Genomic DNA, 19,031 nt, shown 5'->3' with positions numbered 1-19,031 from the left:
CACATCACACACACTGAGAAAAGACGGGCGAGCTGTCACGACAGCAGCGCCATCAGCGCCGGGTGAGTGGATGCCGAAACAAAATTTCATTTGAAATAACCGTTTTAGAAGGACGATGGTTCGGCATTCGAGTGTCCCGTCTGTTTGTCTGTGGTCGAACTGAAAAAAATCCAATGAAAAAGTGCGAAAACGAACTCAGCAAAGTGCTATTTTCAGTTATAGTGTGAGGTGTTCACCTTTTTGCCGCAATCTTGTTCGGAGAACACATTTCCGAAGGGAATCAGTTTGTTGTCTCTTCCGCAAATCTGGCACCACTGCCGATTCGTTCGTGTTTTGAAGGGAAGCCATTTTTGTAAATTCAAAACAATGACTCACGTCGCAGCAGCTCCTCGCGTAATTTCAACATTATTCTAGTTTCTCGGTGATTGTTTGTTGATAACTGTTGTTAAAAGTTGTGCTCAACCGGTTGTGAATAGTTTTGCGCTCAAGTTTGCTACTAGCGTTGGCCCCAGGGGCCTCAGACTGAACCTCCCAGGACCGTGACATTCCTTTGTACACTGCCGTGTTTTTTGCGCACCAACAAATAACAAAAATGAACCAGCTGGAACGGCATCGGATTTTGCGGAACATGGATCAGCTGATTCAGAACACCAACTACGAAGTCCTGAAGAAAGAATGCTACCTGCGACGGATGCTGTCCGAGGTGATGATTGCCGTCATTGAGGTAAGCGTTGAACAAAGGGCCTTGACCTGATGAGTCATGACGCAACATGTTTTTACAGGATCGCTACCGGGACGAGGCCTCAAAGCATAAGAAGCTGTTTGAGAAGATTACCAAACGAGGGCCGACGGCGTTCCAGACGTTGCTGGAAATTTGCCAGGGCAACTTTCCGGCTGCTTATAAATTGCTCAAAGGTGGACCGGTGGTGGGATTCAACCAGAACCAGAACCTCAACGTCGGTGGTCAGCATGAGACCTTTAACTCTACGTTCCATCCGAACCGACGTCGTGCGGTTAGCGCCAACTTTGGAGAGTCCAGCCAGTTGGCCGTCCAGCAGCAGAGGCTGGAGCGTTTATCGATTGGTTCGCGGTCGATTTCGGCCGAAGATGAGGACGCCAAGAATAACAACCAGGAGATTGAGACAACGGATGGAAAGATGCGCCTGGTGGAGTACCTGGAGCCGGTTCAGGATCTGTTGAAGGTGAAACTGACCACGCGACCGCAGAGACCTCGACTGCTGGAGGTGTATCCGATGACGTCGACCAGAAGGGGTGTGATATTCATCGTGAACATCATCAAGTACAAAAACAACACCCATCCAACGCGCAATGGAGCCGAAGCCGATCGAGATAACCTGTTGTCTCTATTCCGGCAGCTAGGGTTCACAGTATTTTACTACGAGGATCTGACAAACGGAGACTTCCAGTTACTGGTGAAGGAGCTGAAGAATTCCCCACACCTCTCGGCCGAATGCTTCGCGTTTTACATTCTAGCCCACGGCAACCACAACAAGGGTTGGGACAAGATTTACCTCAACGACAACTCGATCCTGTTCGTGCACGACATCCTGAAGCTGTTCAATAACGAAAACTGCCCCAAGCTGATCGGCCGACCGAAGCTGTTCTTCTTCTCGATCTGCAGGTTGACTGTGAAAAAGAATAAATTTTAATGAATCAAACTAAATATCAACCAAAATTCTTCCAGGGGTGACCGAGCCGACTTTGGCCAGTACCGGTCGGACGCCAACACGGAGCGCGACGGTATGATCAACCGGAACAAGGAACCGCCTACGAACATGCCAACGTACGCCGACATGTACATCTGCTTTTCGACGGTGCCCGGATTTTCGGCCCACCGGGACACCAGCCTCGGGTCCTGGCTGGTGGAGAGCATGTGCAAGGTTTGGGCCGAACACGCCCACGACACCGACGTCGAGCAGCTAATGAAGTTGGTCGGCAAGGAGATGGCCCGGTACCGCACCGAAAACCTCGGCATGCAGACGCTGGCCTGCGAGCAGTATGGGTTTTACGACTTGCTGTACCTCAACCCGGGGTACAGTGTGGAGTGAGGGCAACCACTGCGTCTAAGAAGGAGGAGCTACTTTTTTTATTTCTAAATTTAACCATTTTTAACAAGCGCTAGTGATAGTTTTTTTTTTTTTAAATTATCAGTTAAAAGTAATGTTATTGCAATTTATCTAAGATATTTTACTTACTTACTACTTATTATATAACTATTCGCCATACTGAATTCGCAATAAAGGCAACAAAACCATAAAACTTTTTTTTTTGTCGTTAAAAACGTTATTTCTACCAAGATTTGAAAGCAAGTTTGAAATTCTGTAAAAACAAGACGTTGTTTTAGAGGGCCAGGCAACCTCCTGATGTCAAACGTTTTTAGTGCCATCCGGGCATACCCTACACTCAAAATCAGAAGTACCCCTCAAAAAGGGTTCTATCTACCCTTTATCTGTCAACCAACTGTCAACCCAAGGTGAACAAATCCTTATTGAGGGCTACTTCCACCCTTTTTTTAAGTTTGCAAAGGGTTACCACCAGAAAACTTGAAAAAACTGTTGACTGAGTGGAAGTCACCATCAAAAAAAGTTTGTTCACCTTGGGTTGACGAATGACGGTGTTGACAGGTAAAGGAAGATAGAACACATTTTGAGAGGTACTTCTGATTTTGAGTGTACTGAAAACCACCGAAACACTTTTGACCGGGGAGCTCCTTTTTGAATCTGGTTTGTACTAAAAAGTATGTTGTACTAAAAATATGCTTTTTGTTTACAAACAAATCGCAAACCGTCAAACGGAAATTAAATTTCGAAGATTCTAATGCCTCAACTTTTTAGTGATTTTGTGCCAAAAATTAATTAAACCGCTCTCTATTTTTAAAATGTTGTGAAAACCTTCCTCGGTTTCGTGGTTACTCTGTGGTTTCGTGGTCTTCTGCCGAAAAAATGGCTCCACCGCACGTGCACATGCTGCTGGACCAGCTTCCGCAGTATTTCGATCCGTGGCTCACCATCGACCGGATTGATTCAATTTGCGCCGGTGAAGAGCAAGCTCCGGTGCCGGAAGACCGGCACGACGACTCCGACAGCGATGACGATCAACCGCTCGCTGCTGCTGCTAGAGGAGGAACGCTAGACCTGCGGGATTGCGCCCTCATACGGCGGGCCGTCACCGACGGCAACCTGTTGGAACTGCTGAACGACATCCGGTCGGAAGCGCACAAGATGCGCCAACAGACGGGAGTTTTTGACCAGTACGACAACTGGCAGTACCTGTCGAAGAAGATCGAGGTGGACCAGTTTTTGGCGTTTATTTACGCGCTGGTTTGCCTGGCCGAGTACGATCCGACGGAGGCCATCAACCGGCGGTTGGCCACGGCAGCCGTGAAGGCGTATTTGGTGCTGCTGGGGACGCCCGGCCAGAAGCAGACGGCGGCGTTCAACGAGCAAGTCCTACTCAAGTGTTTGGACGCGTTGAAGCTGGCTGACCTGTTGCAGGATCCGATATTTGAAGAGTATCTCAGCCGAGAGCGGACGGATTTTTCGACGAGATTACTCATGGAGTATGTGCAGATCATGGACGAGATTCTGCTGCTGCTGAAATGCATGACGTTGAAGAGCTGTGCCGAGGTTAAGAACCAACTCATTTTAAACTTGAAGGTAGTTTTAAACTACGCCGTTAAGCACACCTCGAATCGCCACGTGGCGCAGAACGTCGCCGAGAAGGTGTTTGAAACGCTGGAAGCGATCTGTCTTCCCGAGCACGACGACCACAACGATTGCTCCAAGACTATTCAGCTCATTTTGAACCGAACGGCCGTGTTCTACAAGTTGGAGTACAAAAACTACCCTGCATGCTTTCAAATTTACAACTTTTTCCTGAAAATGCTCGAGCAGTACCCGAAGGATACGCCCACCGTACTGACCCTCTTCATCAAATCCGTACTAACGAACCCGCCGAAGGTATTCTCCCGACCGGAAGATTACGCATATCTAAGTGAAATCGCGCTCAAGTACGAAACGGCCATGTACAGCAAGTGCAACGTATCAATCGTGGACTACCTCAAGCAGATCGAAACGCACGCCGAGACGACAACCCGCGTCAACATTGTGGAATTTTTGGGCAAACTGGCCTGCACCGATTGCACCGTTGATTGGGAAGTGTTCAAGGCGGAGATTTCCGAGGTGCCCCGCGAGATCGTGATGGTGGAACTGCTGTACAATAAGCTGATTGAGAAGAGCTCGACCGTTAAGCTGAAGGCGTTCCAGTGCTTGCTGAAGATTCTCCAGCACGGAAACCAGGTCATGCGGCAGATCATGAAGGATACGTTCTTCTGTGCGACGGCCGACGAAGACGAGAAGAGCTACCTGCAGATGAACGACATGGAAGAGCTGTACCAAACGGCAGAGCTGGAGTTGGGAATCTCCAGGAATGTGCTCAACTTTACCACGAACTCGCGGGATTCCAACAAACCCTCAAATCAGTCAACCCAAGAAGAATGCTCAAAACCCGCCAAAATTATCTCCAACATCAAGGGCATTGAAACCATCGAAGAGAAGCTTCTCTCGCTGATCGACGTCATCTACGAAGCCACCCTCTGTCCAACGTCCTCGATCCGACGAACGGCCCTTTCCTGTCTGGAGTGCATCGTCGAGCTGAACCGCAACCGAATCGACGACCCGGTGTTTGAGCACGTGGTCGTGAAGCTCGCCAAAGACCCCGTCATGCTGATGCGACGTACGACGTTGAACGTGCTGAACCAGCTTCTTCAGCGTTACCCGAGCTATCTGCCGCTGATCAAGATTTGGTCCAAATCGTTGCTGCTGTTTCTGGACGACAGCGACCAGAAGCTGAAGGAGTCCGCGCTGGAGAGTTTGAAGTGCAATGTGTTCGATAACATCGCCCGGTTCGAGGATTCGTCCTCGAGTAAGGTTTTCACCCCGTGGATGATCGTCCGATCGATACTGGTGCTCGGCAAGATCAACGTGCTGAAAGCGGCCGTCGACTCGTGGATTCAGAAGTCGATACTGACGTGAGTAGTCTGATCTTTTAGCATGAGTTTAGAGCATTACAGAGAAACTGCTTTTCATTTTCTACGGGGTTGTCAACCCTTTCCCTTCCAGCAAGAACCGGAACCGAGTTCGAGCCAAAATTCTCACTGGACTTTACCCAGGATGGCCACTCAAGTCGGGAAACCGGGAAAGTCGGGAAAAAGTCCGAAATTCGCTAAAACCCGCAAAAAATCGGAAAAATGTCGGGAATTTGTGATTTTTGCCTTCCTCACCTTACTGAGGAAAGGCTATAAAATCACTCGAAAAAATAACATCTTAATTTGACCTCCTAGACCCACCTTCACGTATACATATCGACTTATTGGAATTCCATAAGTGCATCTCCAGCGCTGGGTGCAAACAGCGAAGCAAAGCTAATTTGCACCCGACGTCAACCCCATCGCGGTACCTGTCGCGGTAGCAAATTTGCTCTCAGTTCTTCGGGATTTCACTTTGCTACCCGGTATTCTGCCTGTTTGCTACCGCATCAAATGGAATTATGCACGGAAAATCGAATCAAGCACGGATTTTTTTTTTAATTTAAAATTTTTTAAAAAATTAAAGAATTTAAATTTTTTTAAATATTTAAAAAATTAAAAAAATTAAAAAAATTAAAAAAAATTAAAAAAATTTAAAAAAATATTATTGAAGAGATTTTTTTCGCCGAAAAAAAACTTTTTGCGGTGCTGTACATTGGAATTCCACAAAAATTGAAAATATTTTTGACCGAACCCAGACATGCTAAATATGATTTTAAACGCAGGAAAAGGCATTTCTAATTGTTTTCAGTTGGATGGACTTAAATTCTCTTTAAAATTTGGAAGTTTTTTGAAAAACATATTTTTTGCCGCCTGGTTTTTCGAACCGGGGGCGACATAAACTTTGAGAAATATGTGCAATAGCCTAAAATAATTGAAAAAAATATTTTTTTTAATTAAAATTTTGTAAAAGTAAAAAAATAAAATTTTGGATTTTTTTTTTAAATTTTTGAATTTTTGATTTTTTAAATTTTTGAATTGTTGAATTTTTGAATTTTTGAATTTTAGAATTTTTAAATTTTTTAAATTTTAAATTTTTGAATTTTTGAATTTTTAAATTTTTAAATTTTTGAAATTTTAAATTTTTGAATTTTTAAATTTTTAAATTTTTGAATTTTTGAATTTTTGAATTTTTGAATTTTTGAATTTTTGAATTTTAGAATTTTAGAATTTTAGAATTTTAGAATTTTAGAATTTTAGAATTTTAGAATTTTAGAATTTTAGAATTTTAGAATTTTAGAATTTTAGAATTTTAGAATTTTAGAATTTTAGAATTTTAGAATTTTAGAATTTTAGAATTTTAGAATTTTAGAATTTTAGAATTTTTGAATTGTTGAATTTTTTAATTTTTGAATTTTTAAATTTTTTTAATTTTTGAATTTTTGAAATTTTAAATTTTAGAATTTTAGAATTTTAGAATTTTAGAATTTTTAAATTTTTGAATTTTTAATTTTTTGAATTTTTGAATTTTTTGAATTTTTGAGCAGACATAGAAAATCTCCGAAACACGCATTCAAAACTTTGCCCCCGGCTTGCCGGTACTTGTCGGGTATCAGAAAATGAGTACCCGACAGGTACCGACACATATTTTTCTTCTACAGATGAACTTGAGATCAAATGTGATACCTGCTTTGCTACGCGCGGTGGGAGACTCGGGGGCAAACTCGAGAGCAAATTTGGTGGGAATCAAATCGGGTAGCAAATGGTTTAACTTTTGACATTTTCGAAAAATGAAATTCTTTGAAATTTTCAATAGGATTAAAAAGTTTAATGAACTTTTAGCATTTCTAGGCATGAATCAACACATAATTATTGATTTTGAAGGTAAACGAGAGCAAAAAATGATAAAAACCCATATTTGCCCCCCGCGGTGGGGTTGTTTCGGTGGCAAATTTGCTACCCTAGCGGTGGGGATGACGGATTTTTTTCAAGGTGGAAAATTTGATCTCGGTATTCATGAGCCGGGTGCAAATTTGATTTGCACCCCAGCGCTGGAGATGCCCTAAGTCACTATTGAATATTATGAATTTTATTAAAGTAGAGAATGAATTTGAAATATTTAAATTCAGCAATACAAAACTGAAATTTAAAACATTAAAATCTTGATAAAATTTTAAAAAATTAAAAAAAATCATTAAAAAAATTCAAATTTTAAAAATTTGAAAAAAAAATTTAAAATGTTAGAAAATCGAAAATAAACCAAAAAAATAAAAAAAAATACAAATTTAAGATTTAAAAAATAAACATAAAAAATGAATAAAAAAATATTCCAGAATTTGCAATTTAACGGTTTAAAAATTGAAAAAGTCAAAAATTTAAAAAAAAATCTTGAATTTCAAATAAACAAAACCTAAAATAAAAACAAAATAAACAAAAATTCTATACATAAAAAATCAAACATTCAAAAATAAGCTATCCAAAAAATCTAGAATTTAAACATTAAAAAATTTTAAAGTTTGAAATATCTAAAATTCATAAATTAAAAAAAAAAACTAAATCCTAAATTAATTAAATCAAAAGTTTAAAAATTCTTGATATTCTTTGCACGTTCATTAAGAGAAAAAATCCGAAGAAAACATGGCTCTCCTCTCTCGCGAACGAATAATCGGTCAAAGGAACCTAAAAAAACATCATCTCTGGAGTTTTTTGTGAAAAGGTCCAATAAACCAAATTTTCCAGTTTTTGCTTTTTGGGTGTTTTTGAAGCCGCCTTGAGGCAGGAGTATTAACACCGAAAAAGCAAAAAATGAAAATTTGGTTTATTGGACCTTTAAAAAAAAAACGTTACTTGATCCACCTTAATTAAGGTGGTTGGTGCCTTCCTCACATTCATGTTGTATTTTAGGTTGTATTTACAAATTAATTTAAAAGCTTTTTTAAAATTAGTTTTTTTTATTTATTATTTTTTTATAATTATTGTTTTTACCTGAGCAGCAATTTTCAATTCTTTTTTTACTAACTCTCCAAAATAAAGGAGAAAGGGAGGAGGCTATAATTGAATTTGAAAGTGCTGATATGCCAACATTAGGTGCAGGATGGAAATGCATGCTATTCCTCTAGACTTGTTAACTATGTCTTATGAGTTGTATATTTCAGTAAAAAGTTGGTGATAAAATGATTTATTCAGCAACATAATAAATACAGACTTTTTCCAGAAGAGACGCAGACACTGCTTAAGCAATGTGGCAACCGGGCGATATGCATGCTGCGCGACTCTCGCGCGTAAGCAAAAAGACCCGGCCTTTGAGGTTATGCAAAAATCACCCTTTTTGTAGTTACAAAAAAAAACTTTTTCATGGCATAACATTAAAAGTACTTCACTAAACAGAATAAAATTTAATAGGGTCTTAGAGGACCCCAAAACGAACAGAATAAGGCGGATCCGGCCAAAATCGGTTCAGCCAGTTCTGAGATAATCGTGTGGAAAAAAAAATCATGTCTTCACACATCCCCACAGACATTTGCTCAGAATTTGATTCTGAGTCGATAGGTATACGTGAAGGTATATCTGAGAGGTGTATTTAAGAAGTTCATTTTTCGAGTGATTTTATAGCCTTGCCTCAGTGAGGTGAGGAAGGCAAAAATCATTCATTCAAAAAATCCAAAAGCCTTAAGGCCGTTGCAAATATTTTTTCAAAGTTTCGAAAAAGCAGGGGGCAAATTTTTTTTTTTTCATAAAACTGGAAAATTTCAATGGAAATAGAAGTCAAATCAACTCAAAACAATCTAAAACACCTTTTTCTGCATTGATAATCATTTTTAGCTTATTTGGGCTTGTTTAAAAATATTTGGAACTTTTATGAAATTACAATGTTCAGCGCAGAAACTTTTTTTCTACCAAAAATAAAATTTTCGTCAATACTTAGAAATTTTGGAAACATATGATTGCAAAACAACTGGACAGGTGTATAATGCTTTTTAAAATACTTTTTTCGTTCAAATTAAAATTTATCGCGTCATTTTTGTTTGATCGTCGGTTGTAATTTGTCGATGGTAGATTGAAAAAAATAAGACAGAAAGAACCTTAGAATGAACTCAATCTGCTTTTAACAAATAATAATTACAAATTACGATCGAAGAACGTTTTGCGATGCTTTTCTGTCGGGCCGCAGGATTTTTCGCGTTCGTCGTCGGTGTGCAACAACAAAAAAAACCTTATCATACTATTTTAGCTCGATAAACATAATAACATAACATAATTTTAAAGGTACACTGTTTAATTCTTGATTCTTTAATTACAAATGATCTTGGTTCCATCTTTCCACAGCCGGCTGTCTAAGATTAAAACCATGTCATTCCAAATTTAGCAACAGATAAACGGGAAATGTATCATCCGCAGCATCTAATTGCTTGCCTTGAGAATAATTCATAATACCTTTCAACAAACACTATAATTTTGGGTCGCATCATCATCTTCTATGATGAATCCTGACCAAACACCCTATCCTACTAACAAATTTTCAGGTTCCTGGCGCTTGTGGAGTGTAAGCACAGCTAACATTCCTGTCCCTTAAAATCGAGATCTACAAACTGACATGGCGGGCGCCGTTGGTGGCCAATGACTGTTACCTATTCGCAACTGATCTAGTTTCAGCAATCATGTTGTTTTATCTTTTCGGCGCATTCATACATGCTGTTGATAAGGCAAACACCACTAGATCGTCGAAGTCTATGATCAGTAGTGCTGAAAGGATATTACGGTTCTGTTCAGCAACGGAGGGGCAACCATGAGTGGTCTCTCATGCTCATAACAATTACAAATTACGATCGAGTGCAACAATCACCACAACCACAACTATTCTTTTCTAAATTTAAACGTCGGAAAAAATATTTACTAAAATAATTTACTTTTCTTCCAGCCAGAAGAATCTCACGATAATCGAGTCGCACATCACGACGGTGAACTGCAGCGAGGCGTGGATCATTCTGTCGATCATCGCGAGCAAAATGAAGTCCCGGAATCCGGACGTGGTCATCAAAACCATGAGTGAGATTCTGCAGGTCGACATGGTAACTTTTCAGGATTTATTTTTTTGCCTATTTGGTCGCACCTGACGAATAATCTTTCAATTTCAGTACAATTCCCCGGTAAGCTTGCAGTACATCCTCTGCGTTGTCAAAGCATGGCTGGATGATTTCACGCGGGCTGGCCTGAACCATCTGTTCAAGATACTGAGTGACCTGCTGCGAACCGGAAGTACAACCATCTCTCTGGTGAGCGACGTGTACAGTTTGTGCTGTGCGATCAAGGAGAAATCCGACGGAACTGTGGATGAGAACTGGATCCGGGGAATCCGCGATACCACGCTGGAATACTTGCTGCACTACGAGTCGCATTACACCAGCTTGCACATGTCGAACGAACGGTTTCTTATCAGCTTGCTGGTTTATGCCGAAACGTGCACCGACTTGAATGATCGACCCAACGAGAAGATCATGGCGATTATGTTGCACTACCTTGCACGGGTGGCCTCGGACGAGAGGTTGAGTAAGTGTGCTGAGATTTTTGGTTGGTTTTGATAATTTGACAGACTTTTTTTTTTGTTACAGTCCTCCAGCAAACGGATCAAAACCGCAAGATTTGCGTCACCATCGTGATTCTGTCCAGATTTGCGCTGAGAGATGGATCACTCGCTTCCACGATCATTGCCGATTTCAACAAGATTCTCAAGTTTAAGAACATTCACGAGAGTATCATCTGCACGTTGATAACGTCGTTTTCGGATCTGTGCAAGCGGCACACGTCTCTGGTGGATTCCTCGATCAAGACCGTCATACTGCAGCTCAGCTCGCGGTACATCACCGTTCGCAGCGTTGCGCTCAACAACCTGAACGAGTTGATTCTGCAGGACTACGTCAAGATGCGGGGCCGTGTCCTGCTCAACATCCTGAAACTAATCCTCGACGAGGACAGCCAGATCGCGGCGCAAGCCTTGTACGTTATTCAACTGTACGTCCACACCAAAAACGAGAAGCTGCTCAAGGTTTCCCTGCTGGAGTGCGTCTACGTCTTCAACAACTATCTGCAGTACGCCGAAAGTGACATGTTTCCGGCTTCGGAAATCGACGACGAACCTTGCGATTTGGCAGGAAACGAACCGGGAGACTTTGCCAAACGAAACCAGATCTACGACTTTTTCGTAGAGAACATTGACGACTTGAGCTTGCTGAAGCTGTTGAAGAACGTGAACAAAATCAACGCCCAGCTGACGCAGCGCAAGTACGTCGAGTGTTCGGCCGGGGCGGGAACGCTGCTCGATTTGCTGTACATCTTCACGAAAATGGTCTCGGTGAAGGATCGCGACAAGGCTCGACTGGCGAAAGCGGCCGCATCCGGCGCAAACGACGAGGACGCACCACCGCCACCCCCGGAGGAAGGACCTTCGCCCAGCAAAAAGTCCCGCGTAAAGATGGCACTGCAGCAGAACGAGCAGGAAATGGTTGGTTGTAGGGTGCAGTTATTTGCATTTTCCTTTTTCAAACCTCTCGTTTCTCTACCCCTTTTCAGATCACCATCGTGGAAAAAATGATCGCCGTGTACCACGGCTTCGAGGGCCAGGTGCGCGCGTACATCGCCGAGGTGGAACCCGGGCTGGAGCCGCTGGTGGAGCAGCGATTGCACGAGTTTGCGATGGCCACGGCGCAGCACTTCCGGGCGCTGGTTGAGTTTGCCAAGCCGATGGACTTTTGGCGCGGACTGTTGAAGGCGCTGGATGCGGCTCGGGATGGGCCGTCCCCGCGGAAGCGTAAGAAAACGCGAGCCAAGGCTGGTTCCGACAGTGAGGGGAGTGATGGGGACGAGGCAGAGGAAGAAATGGATGAATGTTAAGGTTGGTGTGTACTTGATTTTTGCTTCGAAAGGTCCTTTGGAGGATTTGAGAATTGATTAAACAAATGTTTTGAGAGCTCGAGTCAATCTATTGTCATTTGCAAGCAGAACATAACCAAACTTTTACGGCATCCTCAGCAAACGTCAAATCCATAAAAATTGCTGCCGGATCATTCCCGGATAAGAATCCGGCATCAAAATATTTTTATGGTTTGACGTTTGCGGAGTGTGCCAAAAAACGTAAACAAATCACTACACCCTTACCAAAAATCATGACTTTTTGAGTTCCAAATCCCACTTTTCATACGAATTTTTCAGTTCAACCCATATAACCATTTTTATGGTTGTAGTACCTGAACTCAAAAAATCATATGAAAAGTGGGATTTGGAACTCAAAAAGTCATGATTTTTGGTAAGGGTGTACGTGCATCGACCAATAGATTTTACAACGAGATAAATTTCTACGGGGTTGGTCGACCTGTCTGTTTGGCCCGAACCGAATGTTTTCCCCAGATTTGCGCAACTGTCATCCAGTGTACGCGATCACAGCCCTTCGTCGCTGTCAACGTGACAGCGAGAAACGACTAACGCAGGGTGGCCACTAGATTTCGATTTTCAATTTCCCGGTTTTTTCCCGGTTTTCTCCCGATACCAGAAGAAATTTTCCGGAATGTTTTTAAACCAAATTTCAATGTTTTTCAGGCTAACGTTATTATTAACATACTTTTTTAACGCATAAATTTGTTTCAAAGTTTGAATTTCTAAAGAATTCCTTTCAAATATCTTGAGAACAAAGAAAGTAAGTTGTAAACGAAGCCGTTTTTGTATGTTTCCAATCCAAACCTCTAATTTCCTTAATGATTGGGATTTTTCATCATCATGCTCTATAGATTTTACAAACTCAAAATAAAAAAAATAGTTTTTATTTTTTAGAATAACATGAATTATTTTTAGAAAGCAGAAAATGGAATTTACAAGAAAATATTTGCAAAAATACATTGATATCAACATTTATATAAATGCTCATAAATTTTCTTTGAAAAAAGTTTTTGTGAATTCAAGAAGAAAGATTCTTCCTAGAATTATCAATTCCTGTTAATTAATTATTATTTTTTGGCTTATATTATGTCAGTACTTTTTTTTAAGTCTTTTCGCTTCATTAGTCCAAACAAAAATGTATGCACTTTGGCAGCAGTGCAGGAAAAGTGCTATACAAATGTAAAAAAATCGGTACCTTGAGACTTTTTTATCGATTTATTATCTTTGGTAAATTCATACAAACATTGATGGGAAAAAAATAAAATTTGGAATTTTTCGAAAATAATTTTTACTGAAAAAAAGTTCTATAAAACCTAAAACACAAAATGTTAAAAATCGTAAAAAATGACCTTTCTGCGATTTTTTCAACAACACATAAGGCAGATACAAATTTTATTTAAAGTTTTTGTACCCCCCTTGAAAGTTGAAGTTGAAAATATTTTTTTCAAAAAACATAAAAATTGAAATTTGAGTGCATTCAGCTGAAATCTGTTTAAAGTGCATTCTTTTGCGTTTAGAATCATTTTTAAGCATGTTTGGGTTGATTTAATACCCTAGTAACATTTTAGGTTTTAAGTAGGCCATAAAAGCCTATTTAGGTCGTATGAGGGTTGTCAGAACCATGATAAAACCAGTAAGTTTAAAAATGTTACTAGGGTAGTCTCTTGAATTTTGAAAATGGTCGATCTTTAGTATCTTAAAAGTTTTTTTCTTTGACATTTTTGTTTTCCTCAAATCTTACATTTTTTGAAGACTAATGATTGCCAAATAACTGAACTAGTGTAAAATGCATTTTAAAAACTTTTTGTATTCAAATGTTGAGACTATTGCTTTTTTATATTTTTTATTTATTTTTTTGCACGGATGTGAAAATTTGATGCTTGATGCTTGATTAACACCTGAATTATAAAGCATTTAAAATGACGTTAAAAATGTGTTTCAATGCTAAATTAAATATTGTTGATTTTTTTTTTACTTGTACTGGATAGGCCAAACAACGTCGTTTCTTTAAATCAGTTTTCTTAGTTAAGCTTCAAAATAAAATGTATTTCTTTATTTTTTTTAAACTATCTACTTAAAATGTCAATAAATTCAGAGATATTCCTTTTGTATACCAAATTTTCATTGACTTTTTCATTTCTACATACATATCCCATATTATTTTTTTTATGTAAATTTCTGATGACGGACGAATTGTTTTTGAAACCGAGATTTTTTAAACTGCTCAAAATATACATTCAAAAGATTTTCAAGAACTGTTTTGTTTTTAGATTTAAACATTCTATTTAATAGTACTTTTCAGAAGTTGTAGCTGTTTTCAATAAAGAATAATTCTATTCTATCTCTAAAAAAAGAATGGTTGAGAAAATTCTTAACTGCTTTAATTTTTGAACATTTTTGATTCATGCTTTTGTTGCTGAGATACAGGCCACGAAAAATATTTAAAAGAGTGTATTTTGTGTGACTATTTGAAAGAAAAATCTTGATCTTTAAATTAAAAAAAATCCTGATTTGAATTTTATGCAAAACTAATATTTTAGCAAAGAAAGGTCGAATTGAGAATATCCAAATTTTAAAACATAACCTCCTTGTAGATAAAAGGAAAACGCTAGTGGTTGGTACCAGCAATGGTTGCCGACAGCTATAAAGTCAACTTCGTTCAAACATAAGATATTTTTACTAACATTTCGAATGTTTTGAATACCTATATGGTAGTTGGCACAATTTGTAAATTTGAAACAAATATTCGTAGAAAAAAACAACAAACTCAAAAACGGAGCACTTTACATCAAATTCTTAAAATTGCTTAACGAATGCAAATTATAGATTTATCATTTAAATATTTTTTAATTCACCCGTAACTCACTGCACCCTAAATATGGTTGTTAGTTTGTTGCTTCAAATCAATTTGATATTTTTTGTCTGTTAAATATTTAATTTGGGACATATGTCCGCCATTACGGGGTTGTCTTCCGGACCACCTGAAACCGCTCGTGGTACTCCCAGGGTAACATGTACATGTAAAAATATCATAGGTTACAAAAGAAAAATCATCCATAACCAAGAAGCATTCTATACACAATCTATTACACAAATTCAAACATAGTTTTCGCGAAGTCTTCCTTTAGAATAACAGGAATAATATTCTATTTGAGAAAAGAACATATTGAGTACATTAAAGAGGCTTTTGTCAATTTTTATATAAACTAAAAATATTTCCCGGTTTCTCAGTCGAATTCCCGAGTTTTTCCCGGTTTTGTCCCGGTTGATAAAAATCCCGGTTTTTTCCCGGTTTTCCCGGTTTTTTTCCCGAGGTGGCCACCCTGGACTAACGGACAAAAAGGCGGTAAGCAGAACAGAAACCGAGAAAGAATTTTTACGCCGTTTCGAGACGCGAATGAGACATGTGGCGCTGTGTAAATTGTCGAACTGAACTTCTAGATTTATTGGCTGAGGCACGAAGTGATTTGTTTACCTTTTTTTGGTACCCTCCGCAAACGTCAAACCATACAAAATTACTGCCGGATCTTTTCCGGGAGAGATCCGGAAAAAGATCCGGCAGCAATTTGTTGTGTTTTGACGTTTGTTGGGACAATTGTGGAAAAGTGAGAAAATTGAACCCATGGTGTTTTGATCACCCGGAACCCGAAAATACAGTCCACCCGCAATCTAGGTTGGGGAATCTGGCCCCAACACTGTCTTCTAAGATGCAAAGAAAGGTTAAATTAGTTTTCGGATTAACAGAATTCTCTGGTATTCTGTTGCATCAACTGTATTTTTCAAGCAAATGTTCCGCTGGGATCCGTCACCGGAAGCGGTTTGCAAACACTCTTCCGGTGCTTGCACAGCGTGCTGTTGTCGGCAAACTTCTTCCCGCAGTGACAAGTGTAGGGTCGTTCTCCGGTGTGCGTGCGCCTGTGCACGTGCAACTGGTTCGATTGGGCAAACCGCTTTCCGCAGAAATCACACTCGAAGCGTTTTATGCCCAGATGCAGCAGTTCGTGCCGTTTCAGATTGGCAACGTGCGAGAAGGTCCTGTCACAGGTCTTGCACACGTAGCCCTTCTTCCCTTCTTCGTGGTGTCGCGCCTCGTGGTTTTTGAGCACCTCGAGCGAGGCGAATCTCTTCTCGCACAGTTCGCACTGGAAGCTTTTGTCGTGGTGGCGCACGTGCGTTTCGAAGAGATTTTTCTCGACAAAGCGTTGATCGCATAGCTGGCAGTTGAAGAATTCCACCTCCTGATCTGCGTGAAATCGTTCGACGTGGTCGACCAGCAGCATGTGGCGCCTGAACGGGGCCAAACAAAACCGGCAGAAGTTGTTTGAGGCACGCGGTTTCGCGAGCCCACCGACCTTCACATGACCCGGAGTCTGACCATGGTCGCGGATTTTGTGCCTCCGGAGCAGCGAGGTAGAGGAGAACCGTTGATCGCACCCGTTACAGGCGTACGGAGTCTCGCCCGTGTGAAGTCTCATGTGGTCCTTGTACATTGGGGATTGTCTGAATCCTTTTCCGCAAATTGTACATTTAAACGGTAGTTCCGACGTGTGAATCAGGTGGTGCCTTTCCAGATTGTTTTTGTTGGCAAATAATCGTCCGCAGGATTTGCACTCGTACCGCTTGATGCCGGCATGGCTGTCTTCGTGTTCCCTCAAGGAAGACATGGAGAAACACTGTTTGCCGCACATGTGACAGGTGTATTTGCCTTTTCTCCTGTACGCGTTAGTGTTCAACGAAACCGGATGGTCCACGTTGTGTTTCTGCTTCTCGTGGCGACGCTTCGCAAGACCATCGCAAAACCGTAGCTCGCAATGGTCACACTTGAATGGGCGTTCCTCCGGATCGTGCTTCGCCAGATGGCGATTGTACTTCGTCAGACTTGGAAACGTTTCGCTGCAGAGTTCACAGTACAGTGGGTGATCCACGTGTACGGAAATGTGCGAAAACAGCTCCTCGTCGGTTTCGAACAGCTGCACGCACAGATAGCATTTGCGTTCGGTTAAATGTTTGATGTGGACTTTCCTAACTTTTGGCGTTTTCGCTAAATTTGTCTTACTTCCACGGGGCCTGCCAACTCGTCGCGTTTTCGCCTCTAGTTCATCGTCAGAATACATCTTCTTAGGTTTTCTTGCTCGTTTCGCCTCAGGTTTCTCCTCTTCTTCCGGTTCGTCATGTTCCGGCTCCTCTGCTACATCCTCCTGCAAATTCTCATCTTCGCTCGCTTCGTTTAGTTGCTCTTCCTCAAATATCCCGTCTTCGGTCACTTCAACCGCCATAACATTCGACTCAACGAGCAGCTCCTCAAGCTTCGCTTCGTGCTTTACGTTTGCCGAATCAACGGCTTCTACGTCTATCGGTTCCAGCACTTCTTGAACATCCAGCTCAACTGGCTGCGACTTTACCTTCGCTACCTTTTTGTACCGTAGCCGGTTCTCCTCCTTGATGAACGTCTCCAACCGTCGTATACTCTTGGCTCCCTCGCAAAAGTGTCGCTTCAGCGATGCGACCATGTCCAGCTTGACAAGGCACTCCTCGCAGATCCCTCCCACGGGCTCCGAAGGCAGTTGGATCTGGAACGTTGTTTTGAGCAACTCTTCCACCGGGATGTCTCCGATGATGATCTCGCCGCTGTCGATTGCGTAAATTTGATCGGCGAAATCAATCCGCAGGCACAGCCGGCAGCTGGACATGTAGACGTCGCGGGCCATGCTGAAACAAAAATCTTATTGAACTTCAAAATTCGAAAAACCTGCTCCAAGAAATCAAACCCAAACCTCTCATTCCGGAACAGCACCGGCTCGCTGTACTCGTCCACCTCCTCAAAGTGCTGCTGGCAAACCTCCGCCTCCAGCGAGTCAAGCTCGGCCGGAAGTGCCCGGCCGCTGCCCAGCTCAATCGACGTTCGCCACCGCTGACAGAGGACGTGATTGCGCGGAAAGCGGAGCGTGAAGCTGCGCCCCTCTGCGTCACAGTTCGGTACGATGCAGTCCATTTTGGTGGTTTACTAACTTAAATTTACACGTATTAGCACCAAAAGACTCTCAAAACATTTTAAAAGTTGCTGCAACAGTTCGATCGCTTTGTTTTTAATGATTTCTGTTGTGATTTTGGACATGTTTTGACAATCTCGATGTTTTGCTTATTTTGTACTAAACACGATCGTTACAAACCTGCGTGAATTAAGCACCAAAATTCTGACAGCACCGAAATGCTGCATGAAGCGCCCCTAGCGGAATTTTCAGGAACTACGGAAATTTTAGGGTGGTTCATTTTATGAAAAGTAATTTAAAATTCTTCGAATTTATAAGATCTTGTAAAAGATTATGTTGGTTTTTTATCGAAATAAAGCGAATTTAACTAAAATGTGGTCTTTTGTCACCATTATGGTGAATAGTTATTTATGAATATGAATACTTAAAAAACTATTTAAATGTTAAGTCCTCGATTGAAAAGAAAAGTGTTGGTCTGGCGTGATAATAATCAGCATGTTGTCTTCTCTCGTGACCGATCCAAACAAGACAATTCGCATCGTACGAAAATGACGAAAAATTCCACTCCGAGTAAAAAATGAGTTTTTCTATCGTTCAGCAAAGTTTTACAAAAGTAGGGTGAAAAGCTTGGTGAAAAGATTGTTCCTGCACCTAAAATATACATTCGCCAAATTTTGCCAGCAGCTTTGGCACACTTTGAACTATTCTTTCCTGAATTTCCAGCTTGATTGATTGGGTCTAGCGACAGTTATGGGACTTTGAGTAAAAAGTTGAGTTTTTCCAAATTTCTTCAAAGTTTTCCAAGAGTCGGGCGAAAAGTTGTTCGGGCACCTAAAATATACATTCGCCAAATTTTGCCAGCAGCTTTGGCACACATTGAACTATACTTTCCTGAATTTCCAGCTTGATTGATTGGGTCTAGCGGGAGTTATGGGACTTTGGTAAAAAGTTGAGTTTTTCCAAATTTCTTCAAAGTTTTCCAAGAGTCGGGCGAAAAAGTTTTTCGGGCACCTAAAATATACATTCGCCAAATTTTGCCAGCAGCTTTGGCACACATTGAACTATAC

The 19,031-nt window shown here is 40.9% G+C and overlaps 3 protein-coding genes across 3 annotated transcripts; 2 read left to right on the top strand and 1 right to left on the bottom strand.

The window, feature by feature from the left end:
- Positions 1-332: 332 nt before the first annotated feature.
- Positions 333-2,280, top strand: LOC6034186 (caspase Dronc). The gene is made up of 3 exons (XM_038253251.1): positions 333-724; positions 783-1,642; positions 1,706-2,280. The coding sequence occupies exons 1-3, from the start codon at positions 593-595 to the stop codon at positions 2,067-2,069; spliced, it is 1,356 nt and encodes a 451-aa protein (XP_038109179.1). The 5' UTR covers positions 333-592; the 3' UTR covers positions 2,070-2,280.
- Positions 2,281-2,797: 517 nt separating this feature from the next.
- Positions 2,798-12,017, top strand: LOC6034184 (condensin-2 complex subunit D3). The gene is made up of 5 exons (XM_038253250.1): positions 2,798-5,050; positions 9,966-10,116; positions 10,183-10,594; positions 10,657-11,546; positions 11,615-12,017. The coding sequence occupies exons 1-5, from the start codon at positions 2,964-2,966 to the stop codon at positions 11,933-11,935; spliced, it is 3,861 nt and encodes a 1,286-aa protein (XP_038109178.1). The 5' UTR covers positions 2,798-2,963; the 3' UTR covers positions 11,936-12,017.
- Positions 12,018-15,730: 3,713 nt separating this feature from the next.
- Positions 15,731-18,085, bottom strand: LOC6034182 (zinc finger protein 431). Its single transcript, XM_001844485.2, has 2 exons — positions 17,749-18,085; positions 15,731-17,683 (listed from the first exon to the last, which is right to left on the bottom strand). Exons 1-2 carry the CDS (start codon positions 17,964-17,966, stop codon positions 15,754-15,756), a joined length of 2,148 nt encoding a protein of 715 aa, XP_001844537.2. The 5' UTR covers positions 17,967-18,085; the 3' UTR covers positions 15,731-15,753.
- Positions 18,086-19,031: the final 946 nt, after the last annotated feature.

The sequence above is a fragment of the Culex quinquefasciatus genome, chromosome 2 (assembly GCF_015732765.1).
Source record: "Culex quinquefasciatus strain JHB chromosome 2, VPISU_Cqui_1.0_pri_paternal, whole genome shotgun sequence".
Classification (NCBI taxonomy): domain Eukaryota; kingdom Metazoa; phylum Arthropoda; class Insecta; order Diptera; family Culicidae; genus Culex; species Culex quinquefasciatus.
The sequence above is the reverse complement of the archived record's forward strand: the minus strand, read 5'-3'. Positions and strand labels throughout refer to the sequence as shown.

Coding starts and splice junctions, on each gene's coding strand:
- LOC6034186 (XM_038253251.1), top strand. CDS start 593: ATGAACCAGCTGGAACGGCATCGGATTTTGCGGAACATGGATCAGCTG. Junction 725..782: donor TGATGATTGCCGTCATTGAG/GTAAGCGTTGAA, acceptor ATGTTTTTACAG/GATCGCTACCGGGACGAGGC. Junction 1,643..1,705: donor TTCTTCTTCTCGATCTGCAG/GTTGACTGTGAA, acceptor AAATTCTTCCAG/GGGTGACCGAGCCGACTTTG.
- LOC6034184 (XM_038253250.1), top strand. CDS start 2,964: ATGGCTCCACCGCACGTGCACATGCTGCTGGACCAGCTTCCGCAGTAT. Junction 5,051..9,965: donor ATTCAGAAGTCGATACTGAC/GTGAGTAGTCTG, acceptor CTTTTCTTCCAG/CCAGAAGAATCTCACGATAA. Junction 11,547..11,614: donor AGCAGAACGAGCAGGAAATG/GTTGGTTGTAGG, acceptor ACCCCTTTTCAG/ATCACCATCGTGGAAAAAAT.
- LOC6034182 (XM_001844485.2), bottom strand. CDS start 17,966: ATGGACTGCATCGTACCGAACTGTGACGCAGAGGGGCGCAGCTTCACG. Junction 17,684..17,748: donor GTGCTGTTCCGGAATGAGAG/GTTTGGGTTTGA, acceptor TTTTTGTTTCAG/CATGGCCCGCGACGTCTACA.